This window comes from Molossus molossus, unplaced genomic scaffold (assembly GCF_014108415.1).
Source record: "Molossus molossus isolate mMolMol1 unplaced genomic scaffold, mMolMol1.p scaffold_m16_p_5, whole genome shotgun sequence".
Classification (NCBI taxonomy): Eukaryota; Metazoa; Chordata; class Mammalia; order Chiroptera; family Molossidae; genus Molossus; species Molossus molossus.
Window position 1 is genome coordinate 36,621,196 of NW_023425388.1, and position 18,227 is coordinate 36,639,422.

General features: G+C 42.8%; 1 protein-coding gene across 1 annotated transcript in view; it reads right to left on the bottom strand.

The window, feature by feature from the left end:
• Positions 1 to 974: 974 nt before the first annotated feature.
• LRRC31 (leucine rich repeat containing 31) overlaps positions 975 to 18,227 on the bottom strand; it is a 28,401-nt gene continuing 11,148 nt past the window's right edge. The window contains exons 5-10 of the mRNA XM_036243140.1: positions 16,986 to 17,153; positions 16,600 to 16,767; positions 15,657 to 15,824; positions 12,886 to 13,053; positions 8,198 to 8,365; positions 975 to 1,333 (exon numbers count right to left, since the gene is read on the bottom strand). Coding sequence (XP_036099033.1) covers positions 1,002 to 1,333; positions 8,198 to 8,365; positions 12,886 to 13,053; positions 15,657 to 15,824; positions 16,600 to 16,767; positions 16,986 to 17,153 — 1,172 coding nt within the window. The 3' untranslated portion in view covers positions 975 to 1,001. The remainder of the gene's footprint in view (positions 1,334 to 8,197; positions 8,366 to 12,885; positions 13,054 to 15,656; positions 15,825 to 16,599; positions 16,768 to 16,985; positions 17,154 to 18,227) is intronic.

Consider the following 18,227-nt stretch of genomic DNA (forward strand, 5'->3'; position numbering starts at 1 on the left):
GCAGCACTATTTACAATAGCTAAGATCTGGAAACTGCCCAAGTGTCCATCAGTAGACGAATGGATAAAAAAGCAGTGGTACATGTACACAATGGAGTACTATGCAGCTGTAAGAAAGAAAGATCTCTTATCCTTTGAGATGACATGGAGGGACCTGGAAAGTATTATCCTAAGTGAAACAAGCCAAGCAGAAAAAGACAAATACCACATGATCTCACTTATATATGGAATATAATGAATATAACAGTCTGAGGAATAGAGTAGACCCAGAAACACAGAAGTAGGGTACAGACTGACAATCCTCAGAAGCGGGGCTGGTGGGGGGAGGGAAGAGATAAACCACAGAACTTATATGTATGTATGCATAACCAATGGACATGGACAACAAAGCCGGGGACGGGGCAGGGGGGATGGGGAGGAGGGTGTCAATGGGGTAAAAAAGGAGAAACATCTGTAACAAAAATAAAATTAAAAAAACAAAAACAAAAAAAACCTGCGACCTCTTGGTGCATGGGTCGATGCTCAACCACTGAGCCAACACCAGCCAGGCTAAAAACTTTTAACTTTTACATAATTATATATTCATAGGAAGTTCCAAAGAAAGGTACAGAGAGGTCCATGCATCCTGTACCCTCCCTTAGTATTGACATTTTGCATAACTATAATACAATAACAAAACCAGAAAATCTATTTTGGTACCATCAAGAGAACTTATTCAGATTCCATCAGTTATACATACACTCGTGCACGCGCACTTGTGTGTGTGTGTGTGTGTGTGTGTGTAGATCAATGCAGTTTTATCACATGTAGCTTCGTGTAGTCACCACCACAATCAAGATGCAGAATTGTTCCATCACCACAGGTCTTCAATGTGTTATTCCTTTTAGTCACATCTACCACCTACCCCTCTCTCAATCCCTAAGCTGTTCTCTGCCTCTACAGTTTTGTTATTTCAAGAATGTTAAATAAGTGGAATCATATATGTGACCTTGGGAAATCAGCTTACTGACGCCCACCGTGGTCGAAGTGAATGCTGCTCCTGTGATCTCGGTCAAAGCATTGTAGTTCTTCCTCCAGTGACGGTGGGAGGATCCACCTTTTCATTCCTATTTCAGTGATCTCCGGAAGTCTGGTCACAGCACATAGCAAGTGTCTAAACCATTGTCCACAATCTCGAAACGTTGATGGCCGAAGGCTGATGTCCAGCTCAGTTAACTCTTTGAGGAGCCACACGTTCTGGCAGAAGATGGCCCATCCTGCATCACAGATGCTGTCATTATAGCTCAGGTCGAGCTTCTGCAGCCTGGCCAGATGACCTGTGTGTATTACCGATGCTGAAAAATAAAATCACTCTAAATGCGAAAATACAAGAATACTTTCTATCATGGCTCTTTCCCATTTCCAATAACACAACACAGTGGCTCCAGGATTAGTAATGACAAGATTGATAATTAGTATTGATTTGTTATTAGCTAGGTGCTTTATATAGGGCATCTGAAGTTACTTTAGTAACAAGTTTCCTCTCTGTGTATCCCAGGTACAACTTGAAAATGGATTTTTTTTTTCTCTTTCCAAATCCCTACCCAAAGAATATATTTTTTTTTGTCAAGTTTCCTGCTCTTTACTTCACTGAGGTCCCAGGTCTTCCTGAAGACTTTCTTTAATTAAACATCAGGAATGATGGCTCATTGGTGTTAACCGTTGGTGAATAGTCTTCTTGCTGTATAATACTGTTTAATTGTTCATTGTTCATTCATTCTGTCATTCCCTAGTCAACAATTATTTAACTAGCACTTTCTATGTGAAAAATATCCCTGGATAATTCCTAATCCAACTGAGAGAACTTTGATACACAGAACAACTTTCCCTTTGAATAGCACATATCTCAGTACTACCTGCAGTGACAATGAATAATAATTAATGATGAAGCTAAGAGAAGGTAAGGACTTATGTAAGTGGAGGTAGGAGATAGACCCAAGGCAAACAATACATGCTTTCCTTTTCCGTCAAAAGTCAAAATGGATTATAGAAATGAGACGAATAGTGTAAAATCTCGGAGTTGCCAGGGACCTTGGAGGTTTCCTCATTCAACCTCCAGATGGATGATCAGAGAGGAATCCCGGTCACAGCTTCTCTATGGTGACCAGCCCCGTTCTGTCTGAAGCACCCTTTCAGGTTGCCCTAGTAGAGGGAAGCAGCTCCCAGCAGGAGGATGCCCTTCCCTTGGGCCCCCATCTGCCTTCAGGTGACTTTCCCCCATTCCCCACGTCAGCCTGCCCGAAACCTCAGCTCCTTCCTCGTGCTAGCCCTGCAGTGTTGGACAGCAGTCAGGTCCATTCAAATTTCCCCCCATTGGGACTAAATGTGCTTTGGTTTTTCAATCTGTTCTTATACATCATGGTTTCCAGAGCAAGCAGGATACTCCATCCATGCCCATTACTCTCACTTGCTACAAGTCTGAGTCCACGTGCACCTGAGAGGTGAGCAGTGTGTGCGCTTGACAGGTGCACTCGGTCCCCGGGTCCAGGCCGATGTGTTTCTGCCTTTCTGTCTTTACCCCGAGACATTACTCAGCATATCCTGCAGACCCAAGTGTTCATGACAATGTGCATGCTCTTTTTTTTATTTATTTATTTATTTATTTATTTATTTATTTATTTATTTATTAATTTATTTTAATCCTCAACCGAGGACATTTTTTCATTTTTTGTACAGACAGAGTGGGAGGGAGAGAGAGGAAGAGAGAGAGAGGGAAACATCGATGTGAAAGGGACACATCGAGTGGCTGCCACCCGCACGACCAACCAGGGCCGGGGACAAACTGCAACCGAGGTACATGCCCTTAGCGGGAACCGAACCTGGGTCTCTCAGGACCGCAGGCGGACGTTCTAACCGCTGAGCCAAACCGGCCAGGGCTGTGCATGCTCTTTTTTAGAAAATTTTTTATAATAGAAATTTTGAAACGTACAAAACATTGACAGAACAGAAGAGTGAACCCCCATCCCCTTGTTCAGCCTCGACAGTTACCTTCATTACACCAATCTTGGCTCCTCTAGTCCCATCCGCTCTACCTTTTTTTTTAAAAGTATTTTAAAGCAAATCCCAGACATCATTTCACCTTTCCTATATTGTTTGAATGTTCCAGTCATGTGAACACCCTATTTATTATATTTGACTATTTTATATTTGTTATATTTTTAAAAATCTAGGTAATTAGATCACAGGCCATGGAAATACTTAAAAAATAATGCTGTTATTTATAAGATATAAGCTATTAGTGATTAAAAATCTTAAAGAATGTTTCTGCTACAAATAATAAAAGCAAAATAAAAACGACAATGGTGAAAACTGCACATAGTAATACTTACTACTTACTAAAAATTCAAAGGCAAAAATTCCCTTGACAAAATGTAAAAGTTGTATAAATTTGACCTAAGGTGGGAAATAACATCTGGTAGTAAATATTAAATATATATATAATGGCTGAGCTATGATTAATACAATTTAATGCAGACCAAAAAATTGAAGAAGCAAATTTGAATTACAGTTTTTAAATGAAATAACATCTATGTGTAATGGTGTCCAATTCAAGAAAAAAAAATAAAATAAAACCAAAGCTGACTCTGAGAAGATGGATAACATTGATTAGCCTCTCATGGCAGTCTGCATTCTAAGGTGGCCCCAAGACTTCTACTTTAATCCCCGGGACTATGAATATGATGGATTTTACTTCCATGATTAGGGTATGTTACATGGCACAGGTGATTTTAAGAAATGCAGATTATCCAGGTGGGGTTAACCTAATGACACAAGCCCATTAAATTAGAGACATTTCTCCATCTGGTAGCAGAAAAGAAAGGAGGTCACAGAGAGAGAGAGAGAGAGATTCGAATGTGTGAGGAGCACTGACACGGTTGCCGCGTGACGCTCGGGGGCCCTGTCCTGAGGAGTGTGGGTGGCCCCTTGTAGCTGAGAGCTACCAAGAAAGCAGGAACCTCAGTCCTACAGCTGCAAGGAACTGAATTCTGCCAGCAACAAGAATGAGCTCGAGAGTAGATTCATCCCCAGCCTCCAGATGAGAATTCAGCCTGGCTGACCTTGATTTCAGCCTTGTGATGCCCTAAGTGGAGAACCTGGACAAGCCTTGCCAGATTTCTAACCTACAGAACTGTGAGCAAATAAATGGGTATTGTTTTAAGCCACAGATTAGTTTGTTACACTGAAAAGAAAACTAGCACCTTTAGTCAGGCTAGCCAAGAAAACAGACAGATAAAAACACAAATGACCAACATTAGGAATGAGACGGGGTATCACCACAGACATTAGAAGGATAGTAAGGGAATAACTTTATTTCCATAAATTCAACAAGCTAGATGAAATGGGCCAATTCCTTGAAAGACACAAATTACCAAAATTCACTCAAGAAGAAAGAGATAACCTAAATAGTCTGATATCTATCTATCTATATCTATATCTATATATTTTTTATTGCATTTGTAATTTAAAACTTCTCACAAAGACAACTCCAAGTTTAGACAGGTCCAATGGTAAGTTCTGTGAAACAGTTAAGGAAAAAATAATACCGATTCTATACAATCTTTCAGGGCAATAACAGAGGCAGGAACACCTGCCCACTCATTTTACGAAGCTGCCATTACCCTGATATCAAAGCCAAACAAAGAGACTACAAGGAAATGACTAGACCATTATCTCTCATGAACATGGCCACATGCTCAACAAATATATAAAAAAGATAATACATCACAACTAAGTATAGCTTATACTGGAAATGTGAGGCTGATTTAACACTTGGAAATTAATTACTTTATTCACCATTATGACAGACTAAAAAAAATGCTTATCTTAATAGATGTATATAAGGCATTTAGCAAGATTTATCTGTAATTCATTATAAGAACACCTGCTAGATTAGGATCCCTTTCCCTGCTAAGGGCACATCTATTTAAAAACCTATAGTTAACAATATACTCAGTGGTAAAAGGCTAAATCCTTTCCCCTAATACTGAGAACAAGGCAAGATGTCTGCTCTCACTACATTCAACAGCTACTGGAAATCCCAGCCTGTTAAATAACCAAGAAAAAGGAATAAATGATATACATACTAGAAAGGAAGAGGCAAACTGTTTCTAATTATAGAAAATGTAGAAATCCTACAGTATTTACCAAAAATCTCCTTGAACTAATAGATGAGCTTAGCCCTGGCCGGTTTGGCTCAGCGGTTAGAGCGTCGACCTGCGGTCCTGAGAAACTGGGTTCGGTTCCCGCTAAGGGCGCGTACCTCGGTTGCAGTTTGTCCCCGGCCCTGGTTGGTCGTGCAGGTGGCAGCCACTCGATGTGTTCCTTTCACATCGATGTTTCTGTCTCTCTCTCTGTTCCTCTCTCTCCCTCCCACTCCACCTGAACCAAAAAAAAAAAAAAGGGAAAATGTCCTCGGGTGAGGATAAAAAAAAAAAAAAGAGATGAGCTTAGCAAGGCTGTTGCAGAAAATGTCAATATACAAAAATCAATTGCGTATCGGCGTGCTATATCAATGACCAACTGGGAATCAAGATTTTAAAACAATACCTTTTATGATAGTACCTTTATAAATAAATGAAATACTCAGATATAAATTCAACAAAATAGCTACAGGATCTGTAAAATAGAAACTCCAAACACCAATGAAAGAAATTCAAGAGGACCTAAATAAAAAGAGAGATATACTGTGTTCATGAACTGGAATGCTCAATATAGTTAAGGTGCCATTTCTCCCTGAATTTATCTATAGACTCAGTGCAACCCCAGTGAAAATACCAGCAGAATTTTTTTGTAGCTATTGACAAGTTGATTCTAAAATTTATATGGAAATGTCAAGGAACTAGAATAACCAAAACAATTTTGAAAAAGAACAACGTCAGAATACTCATACTACCTGATTTCAAGGCTTACTGTAAAACTGCTGTGATCAAGACAGTGTGGAATTGACAAAAGAGTAGATACATAGATCAATGGAACAGAATAGAGAGACCAGAAATAGACCCTCACAAATATGACAATTGATTTTTGACAAAAATGCAAAGGCAATTCAATGAACAAAAAAATAGCCTTTTTAACTAATGTAGCTCAAATAATTGAGCAGTCACATGCAAAAAACAACTTTGGCCCATATTTCCCACCTTGTACAAAAATAAGTCAAAATGAATAACATGTCAAAAGGTAAATATAAAGCTAGTAGAAGAAAATATAGGAGAATTCCTTCAGAACTTGTGTTTTGCAAAAAGCTCTAAGATGGAACACAGAAAGCCTGATCCATCTAGTTAACAAACTGATAGTCTTCAGCAAAACTGGAAGTTTTGCTCTGCAAGATACTGTCAAGGGAATGGGAAGACAAGCTATAACCTCTGAAAAAATATTTGCACATTACAGATCTGATAAAGGACTTGTATCCAGAAAATCGAAAGAACTCTCATCAATCCAATTTCTAAACTTAGGCAAACGATTAGAACAGATACTTGAGCAAAGAATACATACAGTTGACAAATAACTACCTTAAGATGTGCTCACCATCATTAGTCATTAGGGAAATGCAAATGAACATCACAGTGTTTATTCCCCATCTTCTAGTTACAATGTTTTGCCCTAGCGTTTGTTTTGAAATCAAACTTGTTCCAACTAGATTGAAATATCAGAAAACAGTGTGAGCATAACAAACTTTTTTGTTTGCTTATGTGTAATTCGTCCACAGGAACCACTAAGTGAGCACACAAAACTGCACCAGCTATGCCAGATAGAGGAGTAAGCAATATCCACACACATGCACGTACCTCGTGAGGACAATGAGCCTCACCGGTCCACATCCAGGTTCAAACTTTCTGTCTGACCTCAGATAATCCTTCCACCACTTAAAATAACTCACACGCTGCAACCCAGGGCTTCGCAGCCCTGAGCTTTTGCCTCTTCAACTTCCCCTTTCCTCTCAGCCAGCTTTGTGCTATTCTTTTCTGTTCTCTTCTTTTTCCCTCCCTCTTTCCCTGTCTCTCTCTGTTCTTTTCCTCCAGCGCACAGGTTGTCAGGCACGGGAAAGAGAGGTAAGCCGGTGAGAGAGTGCCCACAGCCACAAACTTCAAGATAAAGCGCTCCATTTACTATAGTATTTATGTATTTCTTAGCCATTTAACACAGATAGACCTTACTACCAGTTTATTCGTTTCTTATTTTTTAAAATGTGTCAGTGATGAACTTTTTGAGTATGGTGTTCTAATCATAAGCCCTGTGGTTATCGCGTGATTTTTGCATAGTACATGATCTTTTGGTTACACGTGTCATGTTACAGCAGCTCTGACCATATATACACAGAAAACACAGGTACAACTACCTGAAGTGGGTTTTCTGGGCCCTTTATTTGGAGGGGTGCTCACTGCTTCAGAGACTGGCTGCTGGTGGTTGAATAGTGATGGGGGGTACCATGGAAACAAGGGTAGACCGAGACAGATACACTCTCCAATTCGCCAGAGGGAGGTGGACACGTAGAGGAGCTTTTAGGGCATATTTGGCTAAGTACCGTATAGTATGGAATCCCACAGTACAAAAGTTGTTCCTTATTCAATTCTCTTTCCATCTTCCTACATTGACACGGACACGGTGTCAGATTGGTGCCACAGAATGCCTTTAGTCCCTCCCCTTTTTCTAACAGAGTGAATGAACCTCTACTCAAAGCCTTCAGCTGGCAACAGTCTAATAATGTCTTTCTATGAGAAATGATACCTGTATTTCAGATATGATGATCAGTTTGCTGTTTAAATAAAAGCATTTAAGTTAAAGAGTCAATATAAGGACTAAATTAAGTAATAATGTAGGTACCATGTAGACAGGGCAGCATTTGTAAAGGCAGAATGTGGATGACTGAAGTTGGGTTAGCCCTGAGTTGGTTTGGAACACCCCAGGCTCTCATGTGTGTGGGGGAACCTCCCACCACCACATCTAAGTCTATCTCCTTTTATGAAACACCCTCCACTGCTGTTTTGGTTTTAGAATTGCCCTTATTTGTTCTAACCAGATCTCTCCTGAGATGTTGGGAGAAGGGGCACTGCAAAGAGGGCCCAGGTCTCGCTGCCTTCTCCACCCCCTCCCCAGGGATGGCTGGGCAGGCACAGTGGGCTCTGCATGCCAGGGCTGCTCTGTAACCCAGAGATACAAACCCAGGAGAGCCACGTCCTCTGTCACCAGGGAGCAGCTGCTCAGCCTCAGCACGTGAAGGGACGTCGAAAGCTTGAGTGTTTCCAGAAGCAGCTTCAGGTTGCCACCAACACACTTATTCCAAGAAAGGCTGAGTACTTCCAGAGCAGGGAGGTGAACGGAGGCTTCCGCTAAAATGAGAGCAATTAGAACGGCAACACCGTTGGCTTCCGTAGAGGTCATAAGCCTTGAGTTTGAGGAACGTGGGCTAGGGCAACACATGAACATAACTGAGGCTGAGAAAGTTGTAGAGATTGTTCTCCCCCACCTGAAACCCATGGACTCCATTAATGTTGTCTATTTTTATTTGGGGGAAATGTTGGAAATTTAAGAAAAGTAAAATGTGATTAAATGGAATTCACTATCACCTGGGATTTCTTTCCTTCACGTTTAAGAAGAAAGAGGCAAAGAATTTGGGCAACTGGTCAAGATTTGCAAAGTGTGCTCTGGTTTTCCATATTCCACAGACTGTGTGGTCACTGCTGAAATTTAGAGACGGGGCCAAACCTCCCTAGGACTCTGAGACACCAAAGTGTATTTGCTCTTACTTAACTGTTTTTACAGGGACAAGGAGGGGAAATAATGTATTTAGAAAGATGTTTAAAGGAAATGAAAACAATTTTCTGTTCAATCCTCAGTTTCCCCTCACATTAAAATTGACCAGAACAACTTATTCACAGGGTAGGTCATTAATTACACTTTACACTTTTTTCTTTCTAAAAAAAGTAAAATATGTTCAAGGGGAAAATACATATTCTTTTTATAATATCTAATAAGAAAACCCCTTCTTGTCATATGGTGCAGAGACCTCTCAAGATATGGAATTTTTTTCTTCTAAAAAAGATGGAGAGAAATACATATTACTCGATTTACTTCTTAGTTCCAATTGAATTTAAGATTGAATGATAGATTTATGTTAGATGAGATAATTTACTGTAGTATCTGCTTGGTTATGATCCATTGATTTTGCAGCTATAATTGGAAAGAGTTGTTTTCTATGGAATTCACAAAATTTTTTTAAAAATGAACATTTCCCGCCCTGGCTGGTTTGGCTCAGCGGTTAGAGTGTCGGCCTGCGGTCCGGAGAGACCTGGGTTCGGTTCCCGCCAAGGGCACGTACTTCGGTTGCAGTTTGTCCCCGGCCCTGGTTGGTTGTGCGGTGGCAACCACTCGATGTGTCCCTTCACGTTGATGTTTCTCTCTCTCTCTCCCTTCCTCTCTCTCCCTCCCACTCTATCTGTACAAAAAATGGAAAAATATCCTCGGGTGAGGATAAGAAAAATGAACATTTCCCAACTAGGAAGTATATTTAGGAAACATCATGTCGTCCACAAATTTATTTTTTGTGGAATTTTTCTAACTGAATTTTTCATCTGAGCGATTAAATGTGGGGTGTGTATGTGTGCTTACCTAACCATTTGGGGGATTATAGACCCCTTAAGTTAATCTGTCTGTCTATCTGCTAACTCAATGTGTAGAAATATCTAAAATGTGCTTTGGGTATGCAGTGAAGAATAAACACAATTCTTGCCCTCAAGTTGCAATCTGGGAGAAATGTGGACATTAAAAACAAATAAGTAAATAATGATGAATTCTGATAAGACTATGAAGAAGATGCAGGGGCTTCTAATGTAGATCGAGAAGGGCTGTCTTCGATGGGGACGTCTACGCTGAGACCTGAAATCAGAGCTCCGCAGAAGAGAATGGGGGTAGGGAATAATTCCAGGGAACCAGAAGGCCCAGGGGCAGGAGAGAGCTCGGTGATATGAAGCAAGCACAAGAAGCCAACTGAGGCTGGGTCTGGGGAGTAGGGGGAAGAGTGGCAGAGAGGTACTGGGGCCAGGTCTCCTGGGTCTTTTATTTTTATTATTTATTTATTTATTTATTTATTTATTTATTTATTTTTTATCCTCACCCGAGGACATTTTTCCATTCTTTGTACAGACAGAGTGGGAGGGAGAGAGAGGAAGAGAGAGAGAGAGAGAAAAACATCGATGTGAAAGGGACACATCGAGTGGCTGCCACCCGCACGACCAACCGGGGACAAACTGCAACCAAGGTACATGCCCTTAGTGGGAACTGAACCCGGGTCTCTCCGGACCGCAGGCGGGCGCTCTAACCGCTGAGCCAAACTGGCCAGGGCTCTCCTGGGTCTTTTAGAACACATGAAAGAATTTGGACTTTACTGAAAGTGTTGCAGACAGTCTTTGGAAGTGATAAGACCCAATTTATTTTTTTAACTGGGTAGTGATAAGATTCAATTTACTTTTTTACATATGTTTTATTGATTTTTTAGAGAGAGAGGAAGGGAGAGAGAGAGAAACATCGATGTGAGAGAGAAACATCTATTGGCTGTCTCCTGCACACCCCCTACTGGGGATGGAGCCTGCAACCCCAGGCACGTGCCCTGACTGGGAATCAAACTGGGACCTCTCAGGCCATGGGACAATGCTCAATCCACTGAGCCACACTGGCTGGGCATCAATTTATTTTTAATGGAATTTATGGACTCTCTATAATATTAATGACTAACACTTATTGAGCATTTACTATGTGCCACGCATTTTCCCATTAAATTTACATGTATTTACCCATTTAATTCTTATAACCCTATGAAATAGGATACTATTATTTCATTTTACATTTTACAGACAAAAAAATTGAAGCACAGAGATGTTCAGCACTCAGGTCACAAGAGCCAGAGGCAGGATTTGATTTTAGGCAGTCTGATTCCAGGTGTTTGGAGCCAGAAAATGTATCATATACCTCCCACAAAATAATTGCACTCAATTTTAGGGAATTCACACAGCTCGCTACCCCGAGCATAGCTGTAGACTGACTCTCAGACCGGGGTGGGGGAGTGGTCCCCAGATCAAGAACTCCAGTTCTAAAGGCACATATCTGCTCCTCTGCCTCATCCAGACACATGGACGGTGATAGGAGCAATGCTGGGAGCAGTACGTGGCAAGGACCAGGTCTGTGTGAGCTGAACAAATATGTGGGCTGAAAACGGGGGCAAGAGTACTGTAGCCCTGGCCGGTTTGGCTCAGCGGTTAGAGCGTCGGCCTGCGGTCCAGAGAGACCCGGGTTCGGTTCCCGCTAAGGGCACGTTCCTCGGTTGCAGTTTGTCCCCGGCCCTGGTTGGTCAGGCAGGTGGCAGCCACTCGATGTGTCCCTTTCACATCGATTTTTTCTCTCTCTCTCTGTTCCTTTCTCTCCCTTCCACTCTGTCTGAACAAAAAATGGAAAAATGTCCTCGGGTGAAGATAAAAAAAAAAAAGAAGAGTACTGTAAACATAGAATTTGGGGTAAATTATATGCATTTATCTTTAGTAACAGATAATACTAAATAGCTCCTTATGTATTAATAGAATACATTTATTTATTTAATAATAGGCTTTGTCTGGTCTATAGCACAAGTCATTTTCAAGGACGTGTCAACTGACAGAACACTTAGGAGGTCAGAGAAGACTCTGCTTTTTCTCATATTCCAGAAAGCACCAGGATCTAACCTCTGGTCTTGTGCAGGTGTGCACAAAAGGAGTTAACCTACCAGGCCTGGGACTGCTCTCCCCAGAAAGGCCTGCTTGCAAGCTTGGCCCTTGGCTGACACCTGGGAACTTAATTTGGAAGTGTTACCCCCATTCCCTGACCGGGAAGGGTGGTCCGCTGGGCCTCAAGAGTCTGTGTCCAAACTTCATGATTTGTGCGGGACGCCAGCTTCCTTCGGTGAGTCTGGAGTTCTGGTACGTGTTAGGCAGGGGTGCCTGCGTGACCACCCCCAGTGAAAAACCTGGACTGGAAGGTTCAGGAGAGCCTCCGGGCAGACGTGTCACATGTGTGGTCACAGCACACTGGTCGGACGGAATGTGTCCTGTGTGACTCCACTGCTGGCAGGACTCTGGAAGCTTGTGCCGGGTTGCCCCGGGCTTCACCCCATGCACCTTTCCCGTTCCTGATTTTGCCTGTATCCTTTCATCGTAATAAATCTCAGTATGGGTACAACTACAGGCGGAGACCCGTGAGTCCTGGCAAATCCCTGAGCATGGCACTGGGGACGCCGTCAGGCACCACGTGCCCAGAGTGCTGGCTGCCTGCGTGGTACATTTGGGATAATACTGCACGATCCCTTTGCCTCAGAATGGCTCCCTCTACTTGCTGGCAATGCTTTGGTCCTCGAAGAGGCAGAAATGTCAGATTCAGCAGACCCTCGAGGTAGGCTGGGCTGTATCCAGGACCTTCAGCATGCGCAGGGTCCTGAGAGAGGACAACAATTCCTGTTGGGAACTGGGTGCTGGACAGTCAGCCAGGGTCACAGGCCAGTGATTGCTCCCTTTCTCCATCAGACATCAATCCCTATTTCTATTGGCGCCTCACTGAAATGCCAAGTTACTTGGCATGGACCTCCAGAGCTGGTTCTATATACTTTAAATTTTAAATGTTAAATGTGCAGATACCAGAGTCATTCCTGTGCCTTTCAGAGGGTCACTTTTAAGAAAGCATATTTCCTGAAAAGAAGACAAATTAGTACTTCACACCTTTGCCTATGGCTGCATCTTGGAATAATGAAATTCACATGTAGGGAAAGAGAGACACCCCCCCCCCCCCCCCGGTGTTACTATACCATGCCTCCTGGGGGGAATTTTCTTACCGAGGGCGGTAAAAGTCTCCCTTTCCAAAGCACAGTTGTTGATTAGTAATGACGTCAGTGCTGGTAAAAATCGGAGCCTGCTGAGGAGGTTTTCAGAAGAGCTGCCCATCTTCTTGTTGGCGGATAAATCCAATTCTCGAAGACTTGAGAGTAAAGGAATAATCTGGGCTGTTCAAATAGCAACAGTGACATGTTTCAGGCACCTCACAAAGGCCTTCTGGGTGTTTCGTTCCCACAGCCTTCTTGATTGGCAAGCCATGTCCTCCCTTACTCACTTCCACACCACACAAACCAGCCTCTCTTCCCAGTACGCAACCCGGGCTCTTCCACTTCCGACCTCTGTCCCCAGAGACCTGGGGTCCAGTCCGGGCTCTGCTACTAAAGAACTGTGTGACTTGGGACAAGTTACGTAACATCTCTGAACTTCAGTTTTCTCAATAACAATGATGGCAATTCTACTTCATAGGGTCATCCATACATGTAAAGTGGTCCGTGCAGTGCCTGGCACACATCAACTGCTCAATTAACGTTTGATATTATCATGCTTTTCTCAGGATATAAGTACTAGGAAGGCAGTGAAATTAAGCAATCAGAGCAGATATCTGTTGGAAACAGCACTGGGTTGGGTCCTGAGGGCCCCTGCAGAGTGAAATGTGGCTTCCTGGGGTCTCTGTGGGGCTGGCTCACCTCAGAGCCTTCCAGGCCACCTAAGCCCTGGTCCCAGTAACCTGCTGGTCACAATCACATGGCACCCTATTTTGTTTTTCTCGCAGCACCCCATGATGGGACTTTCTGTTTGTGTATGTGTTAGTCTTCTGTCCTCCCTCTGAAGGTGAGTTCTGTGTGTAGGAACCACTTCATTCCAGGGTATGCATCAGAACCTGGGACATTGGAGGCCAAACCAACAAATAAATACAAACTATAAATTGTGGAAGGGGGGGGAGGAGAACAGGGGAAAGAAAGATGAAGGGAAGGCCAGTACTTGTGATCTCAAGAGATGTAACAAATATCCCCTGTTTGAACTACAACACATGGTAGTTCACCGTGTAACTTGGATATTTATTAGTTTATTACTGCCCCTACCAGACCAAAGCTCCTTGACTGTGAATTTTCCTAAACCCACCACACAGTGCCTGGTATAATGAGATGATTGATCAAGAGTTGTTGGCTAAATGATTTAGAGCTGTCTAGAATAACCAGATAAAAGAATGCTTAATTTAAAAAAAGAACACAATTATTTAACATCATGAAGTATTATGTTTTTAGTACATAATATATCAACAGGATGTATGTTCATTTCCATCATTTCAAAATTAAACAGAAGGAGAACAATGCAATTTGCTACAGCTTTTAAAGAATCACTAGCTTTCCAGGGTCATTCACTTGTGTTGGGGGCTGTGCCTCTCGATAAGAGAGGCTAATCCCTCTGTCAAATTCATGGTAACAGCTGAGGTCCTCTAGCAGTTTAATCTTCCTCTGAGCAGCAAGATGATATGTGATACTTGTGTTAGTCAGTTGTACCAAGGAAAATTTATTATTTGGAATCTGATGGACTGGTAACTCAGGAGTGTCTCTCCCAGGTAGGACACTCATAAGTTGAGGGGATGGTTATACCTCATAAAGCTCTACCTGGAGCTCAAAAAGGGGTTGTTTTGTTACTTTAAAATCTTCAAGCCTTGAACTCTTCTCATTTTCTACAACTGAGGCATAAGAGCCTAAGAAATAACTAAGCAGATCTAAAAGAGAGATGTTAGACTAACTCCCCCCCCCTTTTTTTTTACTGCTTTCTTCTCCAAATTGTACGAAAAACAACTTAAAAATTATATTTACTCTTGTTCACTAAGTCATTCATTTATTCAATCACATATTCAATAAACATGTACTGGATGCCAGTTATGTGCCAGCATCTGTGTTTGAGCAAAGGAGAGATGCTGAGGAGACACACCCTCCCCAGGAGGAGCCCACAGTCTGAAGAGAGCCCAGGGACAGAGCGTGGCTGGTGTGCGTGAGCATCAGCACAGGTGTGGCTGGAGCGGCCTCAGTGAGGGGAAGGGGGAGAGACTGAAGTCAGAGTGAAAGAGGAAGAGGGCGACTATTTGGACTCTCGCGATCTTCTAGGCATGAGATGCCCGTGGCCTAAAGCAAGGTAGCAGAGGTCTAGGTGATGAACTGTGATCAGATTCTAGATATATTTGGAAGGTTTATTATGGTTACAGATGGAATAAAACCCTTCATCTCAAGGCTCTGCTTGCTGCTTGTTAAGAGAAACTGCATTTATACATTACATGTTGTAGTAATAGCAGGACTATGTTTGAGGCAGAAAGTAAGCACATCACCTCCAGTTGGAATGTACACCTGTTATGCACCACCCTGCTGACTCTTTTGGTAACTTCATTTGTAGCTAAGTGATATAACTTACTTGATAGTCTGAAAGCCTCCACACCCTTTGTTTTGGCTTTCTCTCTACATCCCTCTCTGTGGTGACACTCACAGATTCATTTCTAAACAGCAACCTAAATCCAAACTGTTCTCCTTCAAGTGCCATGTCTATCATTTAAGACGTGTAATAGGAGGAATTTGGATTCACTAACATTTACATGGGCATTTAAGACATGCCAAATACTATATTGGGGCACCTACAGAATTTTCATGATTTCAGCCTTCCAGTAACTTCATAAATAGTAAGCTTAAGGGTACATCTCAAATTTGCCAAGTTTCTAAACATATGCCGAGATTCCAGCATCTTCCTTGGCTCCGCAGCACACACTTACTCAGCGACACCACGTCGCCCACTGTGAGTGAGCACTGGTGAAGGTCCAGGACTGCCAGGTGCTCCAGCGTGGCCACCTGAGCTGGGGAGTCTTCAAACCCTCCCCCCAGCTCCTTGTTGCAGGAAAGGTCGAGTTTCCTCAGCTCACCCAAGTATCTAAAAGCAGCATCTACAAAGAAAGTCAAAATCCCATTCTGACATATTACAAGGCGGGAGGCAGCGTGGAGCAGGGGAGGATGGGTGTGCAGAAAGGAGAGAGAGGAAATATGCTCAGAAAAATGCCAAGACAGAGGAGTAACTGTGGACTGTAGACTCTCTACCATCCAGCCCTCTTTGGGACAATGACCTCCCACACACAACGGTCCTGCTACTAATGGGTCTCCCACTACCCTTGAGCTTTGGCATTTTCATAGAATTCTAGACTTGCTCACACTGCCAGTGAGAAGGATATTACAGGCTCTGTAAGCTGAAGAGAAAACACAGTTTCATTTCATATGCCCCCTTAATGTAGTGCCCTCTACAGGGAAATAGGTTTTAACTGTGGGTACCATTGAAGCCGTTCTTTGTATCCGTATCAATTCCTCCTTACTACGGAGCATAAACGAATGCTGACATTTTCAAAAGTGAGAGAAAACGGAGTGCTTTAGCAGCACAGAAACTTTTATTTTGCCCGTTAGCTCTCAAACCCAAAATAGCCTGGCTTTTTCAGATTCAGACATTTGGAAAGGTTATTTCTGTAATCCTGAAAGTATATGCTCACTGTAAAAGAAGATACAAAAAAACATAAAGAAGATTTAAATTACCCATAATCTTACTCCTCAATATAACCACTGTTTATATTTTGTTTTTTCCTAACAGTTTAAAAAATTAAATATGAAATAATATACATAAAAACATAAAATAAAATTTTATGTGTGGATAAACTTCAGCCATTGCTAACTTACCCAACAGTTTGACACTCTTTTGTGATAATCCACATGACTGTAGCTTCAATACTTTCAGAGTTGAGGCACGTTTTAATCCCTGAGCAATGCTGTCTAGACTGCCACCGATGTTTCTGTTAATGGAAAGGTCAAGTACTTCAAGACTTTGCAGCATAGGTAGCAACTGACCTGGAAGGAAGGAAATGCAAACAAAAAGAGCAACTCAGTAGAGCAGCAGGTGTGGGCGCTGGGGCAGGCAGGAGGGGGGCAGCCTCATGGGACCTGGGGGTGAAGTGAGCCACTCTTTCCATTCGGAGTAAGAAAATCACTGCCAACTTTGACTCCCAATTCAACCATGGGCATCTTGCACCTTAATTTTTTTAAGGACTCTTCCAAACTCTACGTACCCACAAACTCCCCGTCTTCTGAGGTGAGTGCGCAATCCACCAGCTCCAGCACGTGGATCTTGCTCCCTGCTTGGAAATTCTGGAGAATCAGAGGCAAGTTTCCTCCCACGTTACTGTTCCAGGACAAATTCAGCTCTTCAAGGTCAGGTACCGCTTTAAGTGCTTCTCCTGTCACAAAGTGGCCGAAGATTGATCACTAGTCCACAAAGCAGAGAATGCACCTCAAGATCAGTCCAACCATTATTTAGGAGCATTGAAGCAGAACCAGGTACTGGGTAGGTGCCCAGGAAGAGTAGAAAGGACCCAGTTCCGGCCCCCTGCCAGCAGGGGGAGCATCTATACTTACAGGCACAGTAGACCACTCCTTCCAAGTTCTAAAGCCATGCCAATGAACAAAAGTTATTAAAAAACAACCACCACCCACCCGTCAGTAGGGTGTGTTTTACTGAGTTGTTTTTGCAGTAGTAAGCATTTGCATTAGCCCATTACTTTCTGTCATCCACCCTCCCTGGAGCACTGCTGAGAAGCTTGGCCAGAGGTAGAAGTGAGACAAAGGCACTGGCTCCCACAGCGGCACAGCTCACTGTGACATCAAGGATGTCACATACAGCTGAACCGACCACTGCAGAGAAGAACCAATAATAGAGTATCAGGCATTAACAGCTCATAACAGCCATGTAGCCTTTGGGGTTACAGGCGGGTACAGTGAGAAAGGGGTGAAATGACATTTCTGAAACCATTTCACACAGAAAAACACCCATGGGCTACAGCGTGGAGGCTGGGAGAGTCAGGGTAAGTGACCAGGGAGATCATTAGGAATATTTTCACTGCTGTGGGGAGCCCCACGGAAAATGCGTTTCTCAGCTTGCAGCATCGATCTTAATCCTAAACAAGCAAGAGCACCGGAAAGCCCCCTGTGCCCAGAAGCTTCTCTTCCACATCCCCTGCTGGGCTTGGACTCCTACTGTTGGTTATTCATTGTGTGGATTCAGGAGTCCAGGAGCCCCCTGTTAAAATGCACATTCTTCCTGCACAGGTGTCATTTTGTGTCACTGACAGTCAACTGGAGGTGGCTTTCTATATAGTCTTGAAGCATCAGGATCAGGGAGAAGGAGTATAAGACTGATCAGCTACCTGCAGTGCTCATAGTACTAGTGTTATGCACTGGTCATCGTGCACTAAGCAATTGTAACAGGTGGAACGATGAGGAAATGCCTCCTGATTTGTGTTATCTTACCAGTA